We start from the raw sequence: 14,473 nt of genomic DNA, 5'->3' as shown, positions 1-14,473 counted from the left end.
TTTGGTTCCAAGAAAATGTTTTTATGAGCTCATGAGCAGAAGATCTGCACATCAGTAAGATGGTGTGGAGACACCAGACAGTGAAGTGTTGCTCATGATGAACACATCATTTTCTCGGCTCACCTGTCTGATTGAAGACGCTGGATGTCTCAGCCGCTGATTTCACACGAGGACTTCGTGGTTGTATGAAAAGTGACAGAATAATAAAGTTGGACCAAATTGAATGACTGAGTGTTGTGATGTTTCTGACGTGTTTTAAGGTGAGGTCAGTCACACCCTGCTGCTGCCTGTCAGCCCACCCAGAGGAATTAGAACCAGCAATGTTGAAACATCCCTGTTATTCAACATGTTCACCTGTGGGTGGAGCCAGCGCGGGAACGGACCTGGAGCCAGCTGTATTTTCATAAGCTGAATGAAAAGCTGCAGTTCGTGGTTTGACGTCGATTTAAAATGTGCTGCTTTTAACTGTCAGTACAAGTGCGATCAGAATTCAGTTTATTGACAAGTAGGTTTTCACAGAACTTTTTCCGCTTCTGATTCAAAACGTCCGAAATTTGCAGTCATATGAGAAAAGAATCACCATGAGTCCCAACTGTAAAGTATAAATAAATTAGATTATTACAATAACTGAATGTAAAAATATATTGCAGAACATTAATGTCAGAATAGTTTAGTTCTAATAGATATAGAAATAAGAATGTAACTGGAATATAAAAATAAGTATAAAGATATGTGTGCAGGTATATTGTACTACATGAAACTGAATACAATACTACAGATATTTTCAGCAGGCTAGATTTTACAACTAATACTTACACATACTAATAATGTACTTTACTAACTTTACTTAGAATTATTTAGTATTTTACATTGTAAAGTTGTTATTATTCACAAACGTTTTCTTTGAAGTAGGTAAAGTAATTCATTTCTGAGTGAGTGTCTGGATCCTACCTCAGTTATAGATTAAATGTGTGGTTAGGAGTCGAACAGAGATTTGACAATAGGAAATTATCATGAAATCATTATTTTATTATCTGTGATCAGATCAGAGTTCCAGTACCAGGTTGAAAATGTTTCGTTGCTGGGAAGACTCAAGTCCTTCCTCATCTCCGCTCAGCCTCACCCTCATCACTAAACTCTCAGGTAGCCAATCAGAAAAAAATCCTCTACCGGTCGCTAGGCAGGTGTGCGCGTCAACAGCCAATCAGATTTCATGATCGGGAAACGGGCGCAGGGAGCCGAGACAGACCGGGTGACAGCGTCTAAGTCCCGGGAAGAACATCACGGAGCTTCCGTGGAAAGATCCCTGCAATACGGTCAAGATGCCGAACAAAGTGAAGAAGGAGAAGGTGAGCCAGCGGCAACATGACCTCAACACGATATTTTACACTTTGATATTTCATGGGGGCCTGAAAGCAACCGTTATTAAGCTGACTTTAGCCGTTATATTTTATCGAGTAGCGGCTAACCTAGTAAGCTAACCTGCTGAGGCCCTGCTAGCAGGGGACAGCTAAGCTAACGGCCAGCCTCAGCTAGGGACGTTATAAATCAGTGTCTTCGGCATCAGCTGCTTGGACACAGCGTTTATTCAAAACTACACATCGGCGGGTGTGTGCAGTTGAAGTTAAAGTGAGATGTTAGCTGTCAGGGAGCATCCTTGCTAAGAAGCTGATGAAATTAACTGGCTGCTGCGGCTGGAGGTCCAGGGAGGAACCGCTGCCTTCTCCCTTCAATTATTCATCTGCTATAGAAGAGGCTGGGCTCGGATATAAACTGAACCTGTGCTGGTGGTGCTGACTGTGACTCATCCATGCATGTCCGCCTTCATTAAACATGAAATATGTGATGCTAAGCAGGTGGAGGTGGACTCCGCTCCACACTCCGTTAGTTTTCCTCCTGATGTCATGTGAAAAGCATCTGATGACCGGAGCGGAGCGTCTTGTGCTCATGCAACGTTAGCTGTGAACTTCGTGTGTTTTTGCGCACAAATCAAAGTCAGCTTGTGTGTCTTGTTTGAATGTTTAAAATCAAGCACCTCTGAGTTGACTCCGCAGTGCTGTCCACTTGACATCCCTGCTCATTTTCATTATTTACTGTCCCAACTGTTTTGTTTCATAAATTCCAAGGTGACTTATTTAAATGTCTTGTTTTGTCTGACCAGCAGTCCAAAACCCAGACAGATTCAGTGCACTGTGACAGAAAACAAAAAACATAATAAATAAATCATTTCAGCCCCTGTTGAATGGACCCTCTAAGCTGTGCAGCTTTCGCCTGAACGCTCCTGTCCTCGCTCTGGAACCTAAATAATCTTAAATCACCTTCTTTTTACTGGAGTTTTCAAACACATTTCACAGTCTGCATCTGATGGTGGATGTTTGCTCAGCTGTCAAGGAGATGGACGCGTTATCATCATGTGAGTCAGACATGTAGCTTCTGTCATATGACAACAGGTGGACATCACGTCTCTCCTGAGTCCTGCTGTCCTGGTTTCCTCATGGTTGAGCCCGGAGCTGCAGCTTCTTTTTGCTGTGTGGATTACTGTGATACTGACAAAAACAGAAAACCTTGATGATTCTCAGGCAGGTTCTGCAGTTAAGGGCCATGACATCAGAGATAATGATAAGCTGTGGAGGGGGAAGTCGCACTGACTGACTTCATGTCTGTGTGTTCACGTTTGACAGAGTTTTGGCTCCGAGACGGAGGGGTGAGATCTTTGGGACAAACTGCAGTAACTTGTCTCTCTCTGAGTGTTTTAGAGTCTCTCAGTGTCTTCTTTGAGCTGTGTGTCACTGTTGTCAAACTACAGAAACTGCACTTCCTGTTGTTATTGGTACACTTCCTGTTGTCATTGCATGTACCTGTCCGGTGTCTCATCTGGAGAATAACTATCAGATGAATTAATGATGGAAACAATCCTTAGTTTCGGTTGGATAGTGTGTAAAAACCAGGACAGATGCCGCAGTGTTCGCTGTGGCCTTCAGTTTAAGAAGCCCCTTCACAATAAAACTCCATGACTGAAGCAAAAGGTTATGAAGTGAAAATACACGACAAGGCTTTCAGTCATGTCGACACTTTGATTTGTCTTGTTCAGACTCATTGAGAGCAGAGCTGATTTTTTTGACAACTAAAGCTGAGGAAAGCTAAAAAATGAACTGACAGGTCCCATATACTAATACAGAGGTCGGGAACCTTTTTGGCTGGGAGGGCCATGAAAGCCAAATATTTTAAAATTTATTTCAGTGAGAGCCATATAATATTTATCAACACTGAATACAACTTAATGCGTGAAAGTAAGACCAACGTTTTTAAAGTATAACGCGTCTCTACATGAAATACTTCTTACCATTAATGCGACTTCTGGGGCTGCATGGTTTTGCTGATGGCCTTGTAGTCTGGTTGATACGTGGTGAGGTTACGCTTCATTCCGTCCGTTAATGGTAGCTTAGTCTTTATGTTTTTCAGATGTGACAAAGACTGTTTTTCCACTTGTCCAGTAGTCCACTCGTGTTTACTCGCCAGCTCTGCTCGCCATCGCGCAAGTCTTTCCAAATCTTCATTCACATAAACTAGCTAGCTGACTACCTGATTAAAAGGAGGGAAGTTTACTTCTTGACCTTACAACCACCCGTGTCGTAGGCTACTGTATTATCCAATGAGAATAGAGTTTTGGTGTCGAGCCCCCTGTACCGCCCTGTGATTGACAGACTCCAGCCACCCGCCGCCCTGAACGGGATAAGCGCTAGAAGATGGATGTTTTACTTTAAAACGACAGTAGAATTATTCATTACTCATCGTGTTAAGAAATGTCAGCTAAAATTTGTCTGCGAGCCAGATGCAGTCATCAAAAGAGCCACATCTGGCTCACGAGCCATAGGTTGCCGACCCCTGTACTAATACATCAGTTTTATTTTCAGACTGTTTTATTTCATTTAGTTGGAGCTCTCAGTCTGCATTTAAAGATGAAAACTCATTTCAGGTTGGCCCACGTTGAGCATTCAGTAATCGAATTATCATTTGAATGATTTTTTCAGTAACGATGACAAAACAAATGTAAATCCCCTGGTTTGTGGACGAGGCCTTCTTGTCTGCTCTGGTTGAGTCTGGTGAGCAGCTTGAACATACAGATTACATTTGATCTCTATAAACAGATAACTGTGTGTGAAAAAAATCGAATACAAATTTTAATCATCACCAGATCGTATTTCAGCCAGTGTATCCGTACGCAGGCTTCATACCTGCATGACACCAACACCTGCGCCGACTGAATGAACTACAATCAGAAACCAAAATCTGTCGTTCACCTACAGATTCTTTCATATGCAGCCATCTGTCTATAGAAATTAACCACTTGTCAGTCACAGGAAGCCATGCCCGAAAGTGTCCCCTGCTTTATGGTCTGTTTGACTCTAAATGGGACTGTAATTTAAAACATGAACATCATACTGAAGTGAAGAAGGCTTACACCAGCCAGTGAGACTATAAACTCATCACAAAACTGATTACTGAGCTCATAAATCAGATTAGATGTTGACTCATTTTCTTACAAGCTCACATACAGCCAGACTTCTGTTTGAAACCAGTGGTTTTTCCCCCTGCTGGACACTAGAAAGAATGCAGGTTTAAAGCACTTGTGCCTCGGCTTCACTTTTCAGCTCTGGAAGCGCCAGTCATATTTTATACGATCAATGTGACAAATGCTGTGTGGTGTCTGATAATCAATAAATTGTTGGAGTCATTTTAAAGCAGAAACATTTGCTGGTTTCATCTTCTCAAATGTCACGATTTGCTGCTTTCCTTTGACATTTATGACAATAAATGAAAAGTCTTTGGGTTTTTCGGAACTCATCTGTTAATCCACCGGTTTAGACAGACAGAAAACTGCACTTTGATTTATCTTTTTATTAAACGTGAAAAGAATTAGTGAATTTCCCTTGGGCAAATTGGTCTATTTAAATGTTGCTTCTGCTTGTCTTCTGTGTGTAAATAGGAAACAACCAAATCTGCCAAAAGCAGCATGAAGAACAGTAACAGCAGCAGTGGGAAGGAAGCTGCAGCCGAGAATTCGGACGAGGTGAGTGTTTAAGATGCGCAGCACCCGCTCGTGTCCGGGTCCTGCAGACACATGATGGAGTTACAGTGTGCACTTCACTGTCACATGCTGTCTGCGAGTCTGCAGGGCAAACTGAAACACTGCGGCTGCTGTTCACCAGCTCAGGACATGCAGCCGAGCAGCTGCTCACATGGTGGCAGCTGAGCTTGGTAAACATCAGCCGTACTGCCAGTGCGAAGGATGTAAACAAAGAGTCGACAAACAGACACCGCATCAATATTGACACATCGTAGGGAATCAAAATCGGTTGGTTTTTTACATGTGCTCCAGTGTCCTGGTCATGAGTTGTGCATGTAAACGCCATATCCTGCCTCAGAAATCTGGGTTTGATCCCTGGAGTACCGGATGGAAACCTGGGGCCCGTTTCAGAAAGCAGGTTTAGTGAAAGTAAGTTAAGCCTGAAATGAAGGAAACTCTGGGTTAACTGTTTCAGTAAGTAACTCAAACCTGAGACAGAGGAGTAACTCAAACCCGTTTCAGAAAGAAGGTAACTTACACTCAGACTAAGTTAACATGATATGAACGTTTTCTTCGGTGAACCCCGAGTTTCTGTCTGTTTCCTCCCCTTTACAGAGCCGAACCCCTGCTTCGTTTCCTCATTCATTCATTCAGTCACGCACATATGTATACACACATGTATATATCTTTCAGTCTCTTTATGAAGATACAAACAGGAAAGGTGGGAAATATGTACACAAAATTAAAGAAACAATTTTCTTCTTGCTTCTACAGGCAAAAGTATTTAGTGTGACTTCCCTTGGCACTGAGCACATGTTGAACTCTCTTGGGGAGACTGGTGTGAAGTTTTCTAAAGAAATCTTCTGGTATATTATTCCAGGCTTCTTTCAGCACTTCCCAGAGTTCTTCTTTAGTTTTAGGCTGTCTTTTATTTCTTTCTCTGTCCAGGTGATCCCATACTGCCTCTGCAGTATTCAGTATTCAATTCCCAGGATGCACTTTAGCAGTGTTCAGAAACTGTCCTAACTGTGTGTGTGTGTGTGTGTGTGTGTGTGTGCAGTCCCAGCAGCAGCAAAGTGGCAGTAAGCGTCCCAGTAACAGCACGCCTCCACCCACTCAGCTCAATAAGATCAAATACTCTGGGGGGCCTCAGCTGGTGAAGAAGGAGCGCCGTCAGAGCTCGTCACGCTTCAGCCTCACCAAGAACCGAGAGCTGCAGAAACTGCCTGCCCTCAAAGGTAAGAGCCACACCTCCAGTTAGTGCTGAAGCATTCAAACTCAACATATGTCTCTGCTTGAAAAGACTTTAACTGTGTGTAAATCTGTTGCTATGAAACATCTCTAGCTCTGTCCAGTCAAGAGTAATCCGCTGTGAAAACAGAAAGTCAGTGTTGCATTGTGTGCTGTAATATAACCGTCAGAGTTATCATTTTTGGAGACCAAATGTTTTATTAAAATGAATATTGTTAGTGTGGCTCTGACATTGTTTCCCTGATATCTGCATTCATGTAGAAGTCTGTGGGTCACCATCGTTCACATAAAGATGGCTGACGTGTTTCCACTTCCTCCCACTGTACAAAGTGAAGCAAAGATATCCTTGATACGAATGCTGCCATCTTGTCCTGGTGATGTCATTTGCAGCCAGAGTCTGTGCAGAAGTGACTGAGAGGTGGAGCCTTGGTATCAAGTTCCCGCCCACACACCCATCTGAGCCAATCAGGAGCAACGCTCAGCTGTCTGTCATGACGTTTCAGCCCCTTTTTAAAGCATCAAATAACAAATTAAAACCAAACCGATCAGAAAAATAATCAGCACCAAACATCAGCATAAGAACTACCTAAAATGAGAGAAATCTTTGGGAAAAGTTTATTTGATGTGTGTACTTTGAATGTTTAATTTGGCTCATGTCCCGTCTGCTAACATGGAGGGGGAGGAGCTTATGAGCTGTACTGCAGTCAGCCACCAGGGTGCAACCAGATTTTTGGGCTTCACTTTGGGGGACCATGTGATGAAATTCAGTCCAGCTTCTGCATGAAGACAGCATGTCTTTCACTTTCATCAGTCATGTTAGTACAGTAGATTCGACTGCACGGTTAGCAGTGCTAGCGCTGACACACTGCAGTCTGAAGGGCTCATGTGGGCTCATGTTAACATTAGCTCTGCCACAATATTTAGTGTGTGTGTGTGTGTGTGAGAGTGAGAGAGAGGGAGACCAGTGTGACTCAGCAGTCTGGATCAGACCTGCCCCTCTCACACCCTGCAATACTTTAAAACTCTAATTATATGTGTCTATAAATGATCAGAGTGTCGAAAATGTCTGAGGTGCCACCTTCCAAATGGATTTCATTTAGTGTGAGTCAAAGAAAAGCAGCAGATGAGCTCCTGTGAGTGTTGCAGATGAAGTTTCTGTCGATCAGCTAATCGGTTATTGGTTATTGGAGCTGTAATTATATTTCTCACACATGATGTGAATATGATTGACATTTTCACTTCTTGACAAGTTTAGTTTGCAGACTTTTCTCTGGTTCAAGTCTGAGTCAAGGTTTCAGTGAAATGAATGGCTGATTTAATCTCTTCATAATGAGCTGTTGAACAGCAGCACAGAGTAATGGCGGTATTTTCTAATCAGAGTAATCAGAGTTACTCTCTTCTGACTGTCAGAGCTGCTCAGAGCCTGCTCAGCCACTGGACTCGTGTCAGGATGCTTCAGGGGTTCCGTGTTATCTCTAATTAAAGAGGTTTATGTGATTATTCAGCTTGGATTTCCCAACACGGGACATGATGAGTGAGTCCCCCTGCTCTGAAAGCTCGGGGTCTAAGGATCTCCTCCAGCAATCTAAACCTATAGCAGCATAACTAGGAGTTGGTCCAGGCAGAGCCTGAACAGTCCTAACTAAAGGCTTTGTCGAAAAGGACACACACTTTGACACAACAATGTACCACCCATTTAGTGACAAGTAAAATATTCTCCTGTATTCTTCATGTCAACCTAAACTACATCAGATCTGAATGAACAGAAACGTTAAAGCACAGCCGTGATCAGTGGGTGTAGACCATGTGACACCACCCTTGTCCCGTCAGACGCCCCCCTGATGGAGCGTGAGGAGCTGTTTGTTCAGAAGCTGCGTCAGTGCTGCGTCCTATTCGACTTTGTCAGCGATCCGCTCAGCGACCTCAAATACAAAGAGGTGAAGAGAGCCGGACTCAACGAGATGGTCGAGTACATCACACACAACAGTGACGTGGTGACCGAGTCCATCTACCCCGAGGCCGTGCTCATGGTGAGAGCTACACACACACACACACACACACACACACACACACACACACTCACACTGCACTCAGACCACAAAACGTTAGTCTGCTGCCTCTCGTCTTTGGGTTTAAGTCCATCACACGCCTGCTGCCGTTAAACCTGCTCACACTGACAGAACTTTGAGAGGATGTTTTTCTTCCCCCCATGTGGACATGTTCAGTTTGTGTGTGTGTAAAACTGTCCTCACAAAGACACAAAGCTGTATGTGTGTGTGTTTCAGTTTTCAGTGAACTTGTTCCGGACTCTTCCTCCGTCCTCTAACCCAACCGGAGCTGAGTTTGATCCCGAGGAGGATGAACCCACGCTGGAGGCTGCCTGGCCTCACCTGCAGGTATTTGTGTGTGTTTGTGTGTGTGCTGATGTGAGTCATGGTGTGTCGTCGTGTTCTCAACATGTCTGCTGTGTGTTTGTCTCCACAGCTGGTCTATGAGTTCTTCCTTCGCTTCTTGGAGTCTCCAGACTTCCAGCCAAACATCGCCAAAAAATACATCGACCAAAAGTTTGTAATGTCGGTAAGCTCAGGTCACTGCGGTTCAGGACATGTTGTGTGACTTCAGGCTTCAGAACCCTGACTTCCTGTTTGTGTTAAAGCTGCTGGAGCTGTTTGACAGCGAGGATCCCAGAGAGAGAGACTTCCTAAAGACCATCCTTCACCGGATCTACGGCAAGTTCCTGGGCCTCCGCGCCTACATTCGCCGCCAGATCAACAACATCTTCTACAGGTCAGAGTGACACACAGATCTGACCTGCAGCAGCTGCTTTCAAAGTTTGATCCTGTGGTCCCTAACTGGTGTTGTCTTCCAGATTTATCTACGAGACAGAACATCACAACGGAATCGCTGAGCTGCTGGAGATACTGGGGAGGTAACACACACACACACACACACACTCTGCATGCTGTCGTCAGTGCTTTGGACAGCAGGAAGTGTGCAGAGCTCCAGGACTGTGGATTACAGTGGATCACCATGCTGATGTGTCAGATTACAGGATGTTGTTGTTTTGAACCGTGAACCTGTTTGTTTCTCTCTCAGTATCATCAATGGCTTTGCTCTTCCCCTGAAAGAAGAACACAAGATGTTTCTGATCCGAGTTCTTCTGCCGCTTCATAAAGTCAAGTCTCTGAGCGTCTACCACCCACAGGTCAGCGCTGTCATGTGACTCTGGTCATGTGACTCCTTTCTGGTACTGACGTGTCTGTCTGTCTGTCTGCCTGTCTGCAGCTGGCGTACTGTGTGGTTCAGTTCTTGGAGAAAGACAGCAGCCTGACAGAGCCGGTGAGTCTGCTGTTTCCTCCTGTTTCCATGGAAACACCCCAAATGTGCTGCTGATGTTTGGTTTCTGCAGTAACGTGGAGTAGGAACAGTTGTGTGTGTGTGTATTGGCCGGATGAGTTCAAGTGTTGTAGTCTGAGTGCCTGTTGGCTGTGACCCTTTGACCCCTGCAGGTGATCATGGGTCTGCTGAAGTTCTGGCCAAAGACTCACAGCCCAAAGGAGGTGATGTTCCTGAACGAGCTCGAGGAGATCCTGGACGTCATCGAACCATCAGAGTTTGTGAAAGTCCAGGAGCCGCTCTTCAGACAGCTCGCCAAATGTGTGTCCAGCCCGCATTTCCAGGTAACAGAACCAGTGCCTGAACTGGGTCAGAACGTCAGACACAAAACACAACCAGAACCTAAATTACAAGTGAAATAAGAAAATAACCAGGTCCTCTATACATGTCCGCTCTTCTTCCTGATGATGATGATGCTGTATGTGCAGGTGGCAGAGAGAGCGCTCTATTACTGGAATAACGAGTACATCATGAGTCTGATCAGTGACAACGCCGCCAAGATCCTACCCATCATGTTTCCCGCCCTCTACAAGAACTCTAAGAGCCACTGGAACAAGTAACACACACACAGACACACACACACCCTCACAGTCAGCCACAGTCACCAAATCCGATCATTAACAGGATCAATACCTCATGTGCAGAGCCAGTGCACAACACATTTGATCATTACATTCATCCCGGGTGACTTAAAGGTACAGTGCAGCAATTTCCTACAGACAGTCTGTCGCCTCCTCCAAAGTCTTGCTTGCCTTCCTGCCTGCCTTCCTGTCTGTCTGTCTGTCTGTCTGTGTGTCTGTCTGTCTGTCTATCTACCTGCCTGCACTTGAGTCTTCTCTTTAATCACTTTGCCGTGTGGGACGTTTCTGGGCGTTGGCCTTTGCAGCTCTGCGTAGGCTCCAGCCAATCACAGCGCGAGGTCAGGACTTAGTACAACCGGGTCACGTCTGTCTGCATGAGCAGCAGAGAGACAGCATGAAGCCTGCACTTTGAACTGAAATGTTGTGCGTGCTGTTCCTTTAAGAAGAGCTAACTTCACAGCTCACCTGGTTCACTCCTCTCATGTACTGCTGATCCCAGTTCAGCTCCCGTCAACGGAACACATCCTGATGGTTTCTCACATTAAAAGCATACGTAGTCTGTGCGTCTCTTCCAGGAGAGCCGAGCTGCTCCGTCAGCTGCTCCGTCAGCCGGCTACGTCTAATCCCTGTATGTCTTGTCCGTTTGTCCCGTCGCTCAGGACGATCCACGGTCTGATCTACAACGCTCTGAAGCTCTTTATGGAGATGAACCAGAAGCTGTTCGATGACTGCACGCAGCAGTACAAGGCGGAGAAACAAAAGTAACGCACACACGAGCGGCACTGCATCTGCTGTGTCACAAATTCACTCAGAGATCCAAAGTCAGAGTTTGAGTGGAGTCTGGCGTGACGGATCAGGAGTCACGAGAGTGTCGTGTGTTTGTGTCTGCAGAGAGAAATACAAGCTGAAGGAGAGAGAGGAGGTCTGGCACAAGATAGAAGAGCTGGCCAGACAGAACCCACAGGTACTGCACTCACCTGTCTCTTCACCTGTGCACTCCCATCTCACCTGTTTCCTTATCACCTTAACCCTTATTTTTCTATTCGCTGTATGTGTGTGTGTGTGTGTGTGTGTGTGTGTGCCTGCCCACCCTTCTTTTCTTTCAGAGCAATAAGCTCCACCCCCTCCGCCCTGGACTCCACGCACAGGAAGAGGTCAGTCCACTCATGTTTTATCATCACTGTTTGGTGAAAATGTTCTGATGTGAATTAGCATGAGGGCGCCGTGGCCCGTACTGAGCCTCTTCCTGTCGACAGCGATGCATTGTGGGATGTGGTGCGTGAGTTTCACTTGGTGGCTCGTGTGTGTGTGTGTGTATCTACCAAGTGTAAGGTTGTAATATCTGAAACGTGTCTGTGTGTTTGCAGTACATGTTGTACTCTGACAGTACTACTGTGGCCGTGTACTCGATGGAAACAGAGACTCCAACGGCTGAAGACATCCAGCTGCTAAAGAAGACCGTGGAGAGTGAGGCCTCGCAGGTACCGCTGATCAATCGATCAGTCAGTCACTCAGTCAGTCAGTCGCCTGCTGAAACAACCCTCTGTCCACTTTCTGCCCCTCCTCCCAGGGCCTCAAGGATCTGAAGAAGGACAAAGTCCTGATGAGGAGAAAGTCGGAGCTGCCACAGGACGTGTACACCATCAAAGCTTTGGAGGCTCACAAGAGAGCCGAGGAGTACCTGACAGCCAATCAGGAGGCTCTCTGACCAGGGGAGGAGCACCCTTCTGAGCCTGACTCCGCCCCCCACTTGTCTGTCTCTCTGGGGAGGAGGTTTCAACCTGTCGTGGAGAAACTGGTCTGGGGTCAGACCAGGACAGAGCTGACGCTGTGTTCAACAACAAAACAGAAAACAAACGTCTGACCCCTGGTGGTCAATAACAAGTAGGACACTGTGCTGTTTCAAAGTATGTCAGCAGTCATGTGATGATGACATCATCAGCCTCATGTTGCACTAACACCTCCAGAACCCCTCATCTTCAAACACCTGCTGCTGTTTGTCCCTGAACACATCGCCGACAGGCCTTTTGCATTACGGGAACTTAACGACCTGTAAGTGAATGTGTTTGTGTTGTCACTGTTCCCGCCTCGCTATGGTGACCACTGGAGATATTTAAATCTTCTGTTTGAGCTTCTGTCCAAACTAAAACTCAGAATTAAAATTAGATTTATTGGGGAAAGCTTAAACAAGTGAGCGGTGCAGCTGTTCAGTGAGGGTCAACTGCGTCACGGTCAAGTTCAGTTGGAACATTTAGTCGTCGCTGACTTCCGCTGCGAGCCATCATTTCAGATGTTCACGTGTGAACATACAGCGGACGACGTGTTCGTTAAACGGCTCGGTTGTCAGAAACAGAAAAATGTCTGTTGAAACGAGCTGCATTGAAACACGGTGATGAAGCTCCGAGTCACAGACTGGAACTCGAGGAGACTCGGTGCACACGTAGTCCGACGGTGGACCTGAAGCCGAGTCGTCATACGCAAACAAAGCAAGTCAATATTAGCTCAACGTTTGTCGCCTTTTAATTGACGGATGTCTGAAATGTGCAGAACTGGCAACCTTTGAGTTCTTCAGGTTCAGGTCGTTAACTTCCTGTAGTGGAAAAGAGCTCAACAGGTCACGTCAGTCCTGTGACACCTGAACGCAGCACAGATGACTTTATTGATCTGTTCAGTCCTCCAGAACCCCACCCCCTCCACCTGACTGGACCAGTCACCTTTCAGCAAGGATCTGCGGTGAATTTGAGAAACAGCTTCAGATGGAGTGATGATGATGTTGACGATGGTGAGGAGGAGGTAGAGACGCATGAATGTAGACGTCCAATCAGCATCCAGTAGAACCATAAGAAAAGCTTGATTTCCAACAGTTTATTTCCTACTTGGTATGTTTTATTTGTTTGTTTGTCCATCATGCAGTTTAAACCAGTGAGAGAAGTCGTTTGCACGAGGAAACACCAGCTCAGTGTTTGTTTTTGTTTTTCTTGTCTGCTAAAAAGAAGATTGTGCATGTCTGTGTCCGTACGACGATGCTCCACCTATCAGGTAAAACTTCATCCACACGTTTCCAGAAAGAGCCAGCATTTCGTTGGCTGTTTTCATCAAGTCAGTGACTGAACTGCTCGGCTGCTGAGCCGAACCACATGACAAAGGATCTGTATTTTAGAACGCAGCCCTTGAGTTTATTTACACTGTGTGAAACTCAAATCCTTAAACGTCTGAAGACAAATCAGATGATAACACGTGTGAATGTAGTTCTGAGGTTCGTCTCCCCAAAATAAAAGTTGGTCACGTCTCGTGCTGAGCAGAATGGAAACACGTCATGTGATTGTTTTTAAGACGGAATTCAGAGTCCTTGCTGTCCTGCAGAACTAAAGATAAGATCTAATATTTTTAATAACTGAAAAATGAAGACCAGTTTCAAATTTGAAATCGAGCAATTTAAAACTACAATAGTGTTTTTTAGATATGAGAAAACGTAAACTGAAAAACAACATCTCCTTCCTGTCTGCTCTGCTGCTTCTGTCCGGTGACGAGTGTTACATGATGCCTCGCATTTTGTGCCGTGAAGAGTTTGTAAAGAAAAGCAAATGTAGACAAGAAGTAATTCTTTTAATTTGAGAAAACTTCATGTATTTGAGGTCACAAAGTGTCGAGCAGCTCAGTGACCGACTGTTTTCATTTCTTCTATGTCACGACTGAATCAGTTCCGTCCTGCGCTGGACGACAGCAGAGCTGAACTGAAACGTGATCAGACCCCTGAACATCTCCATAGTCGTTGTCAAAGAGCAACATTCAGAAACGTTCAGGTGCACGACGGCCCTGAGCGACGGACGCGAACACTCAGCGCAGCGTTAAAGCGAGTTTCTCCTGACAGAAGACATTCGGTACATTTAAGTGCTTTTTCTGTAGGAAAACAAAACGTGTGATGAAGCTGTCAAGTTCATCTTCTAGATGGAATCTTTTGAGAAATGTGGCTGCAGTGCACATTTTCTTTACGAAAACTAGAGTGAATTTCTTGATGAAAGTTAAAGTGCACTTTTTCTGACTGAGCAAAATGAATACATCGACCTCACACTTTGAAGAAACGCACCTGAGTGACCTGAATGTTCACAAATTGTAAAAAAAAATAGTAAAAAACTTGTTGATGCTGTAAATGCAGTTTGATGACATTTATCGCACC

At 45.2% G+C, this 14,473-nt stretch overlaps 1 protein-coding gene across 6 annotated transcripts; it reads left to right on the top strand.

Annotated features, from left to right (window-relative positions):
- The first annotated feature begins 1,137 nt into the window (after positions 1 to 1,137).
- Positions 1,138 to 14,130, top strand: ppp2r5d (protein phosphatase 2, regulatory subunit B', delta). 6 transcript variants are annotated; one of them, XR_006844623.1, is made up of 18 exons: positions 2,256 to 2,413; positions 4,988 to 5,071; positions 6,129 to 6,306; positions 8,150 to 8,349; positions 8,605 to 8,715; positions 8,804 to 8,896; positions 8,976 to 9,106; positions 9,189 to 9,248; positions 9,416 to 9,524; positions 9,605 to 9,658; positions 9,829 to 9,999; positions 10,144 to 10,271; positions 10,956 to 11,057; positions 11,188 to 11,260; positions 11,403 to 11,450; positions 11,664 to 11,777; positions 11,867 to 12,348; positions 13,998 to 14,130. XR_006844623.1 is itself a non-coding variant. In XM_046403026.1 (17 exons), the coding sequence occupies exons 1-17, from the start codon at positions 1,323 to 1,325 to the stop codon at positions 12,002 to 12,004; spliced, it is 1,821 nt and encodes a 606-aa protein (XP_046258982.1). In that variant the 5' UTR covers positions 1,138 to 1,322; the 3' UTR covers positions 12,005 to 13,245. The 6 variants fall into 6 exon arrangements, 4 of the variants coding, with proteins under 4 accessions (XP_046258982.1, XP_046258981.1, XP_046258984.1 ...); XR_006844622.1 differs by lacking the exon at positions 13,998 to 14,130 and adding an exon at positions 12,969 to 13,245; XM_046403026.1 differs by lacking the exons at positions 2,256 to 2,413; positions 13,998 to 14,130 and adding an exon at positions 1,138 to 1,349 and having other exon boundaries at positions 11,867 to 13,245.
- Positions 14,131 to 14,473: the final 343 nt, after the last annotated feature.

Source organism: Scatophagus argus, chromosome 10 (assembly GCF_020382885.2).
Source record: "Scatophagus argus isolate fScaArg1 chromosome 10, fScaArg1.pri, whole genome shotgun sequence".
In the NCBI taxonomy this organism is placed as follows: Eukaryota; Metazoa; Chordata; class Actinopteri; family Scatophagidae; genus Scatophagus; species Scatophagus argus.
Note: the sequence above shows the minus strand (reverse complement) of the source record. Positions and strands in the feature narration are given on the sequence as shown.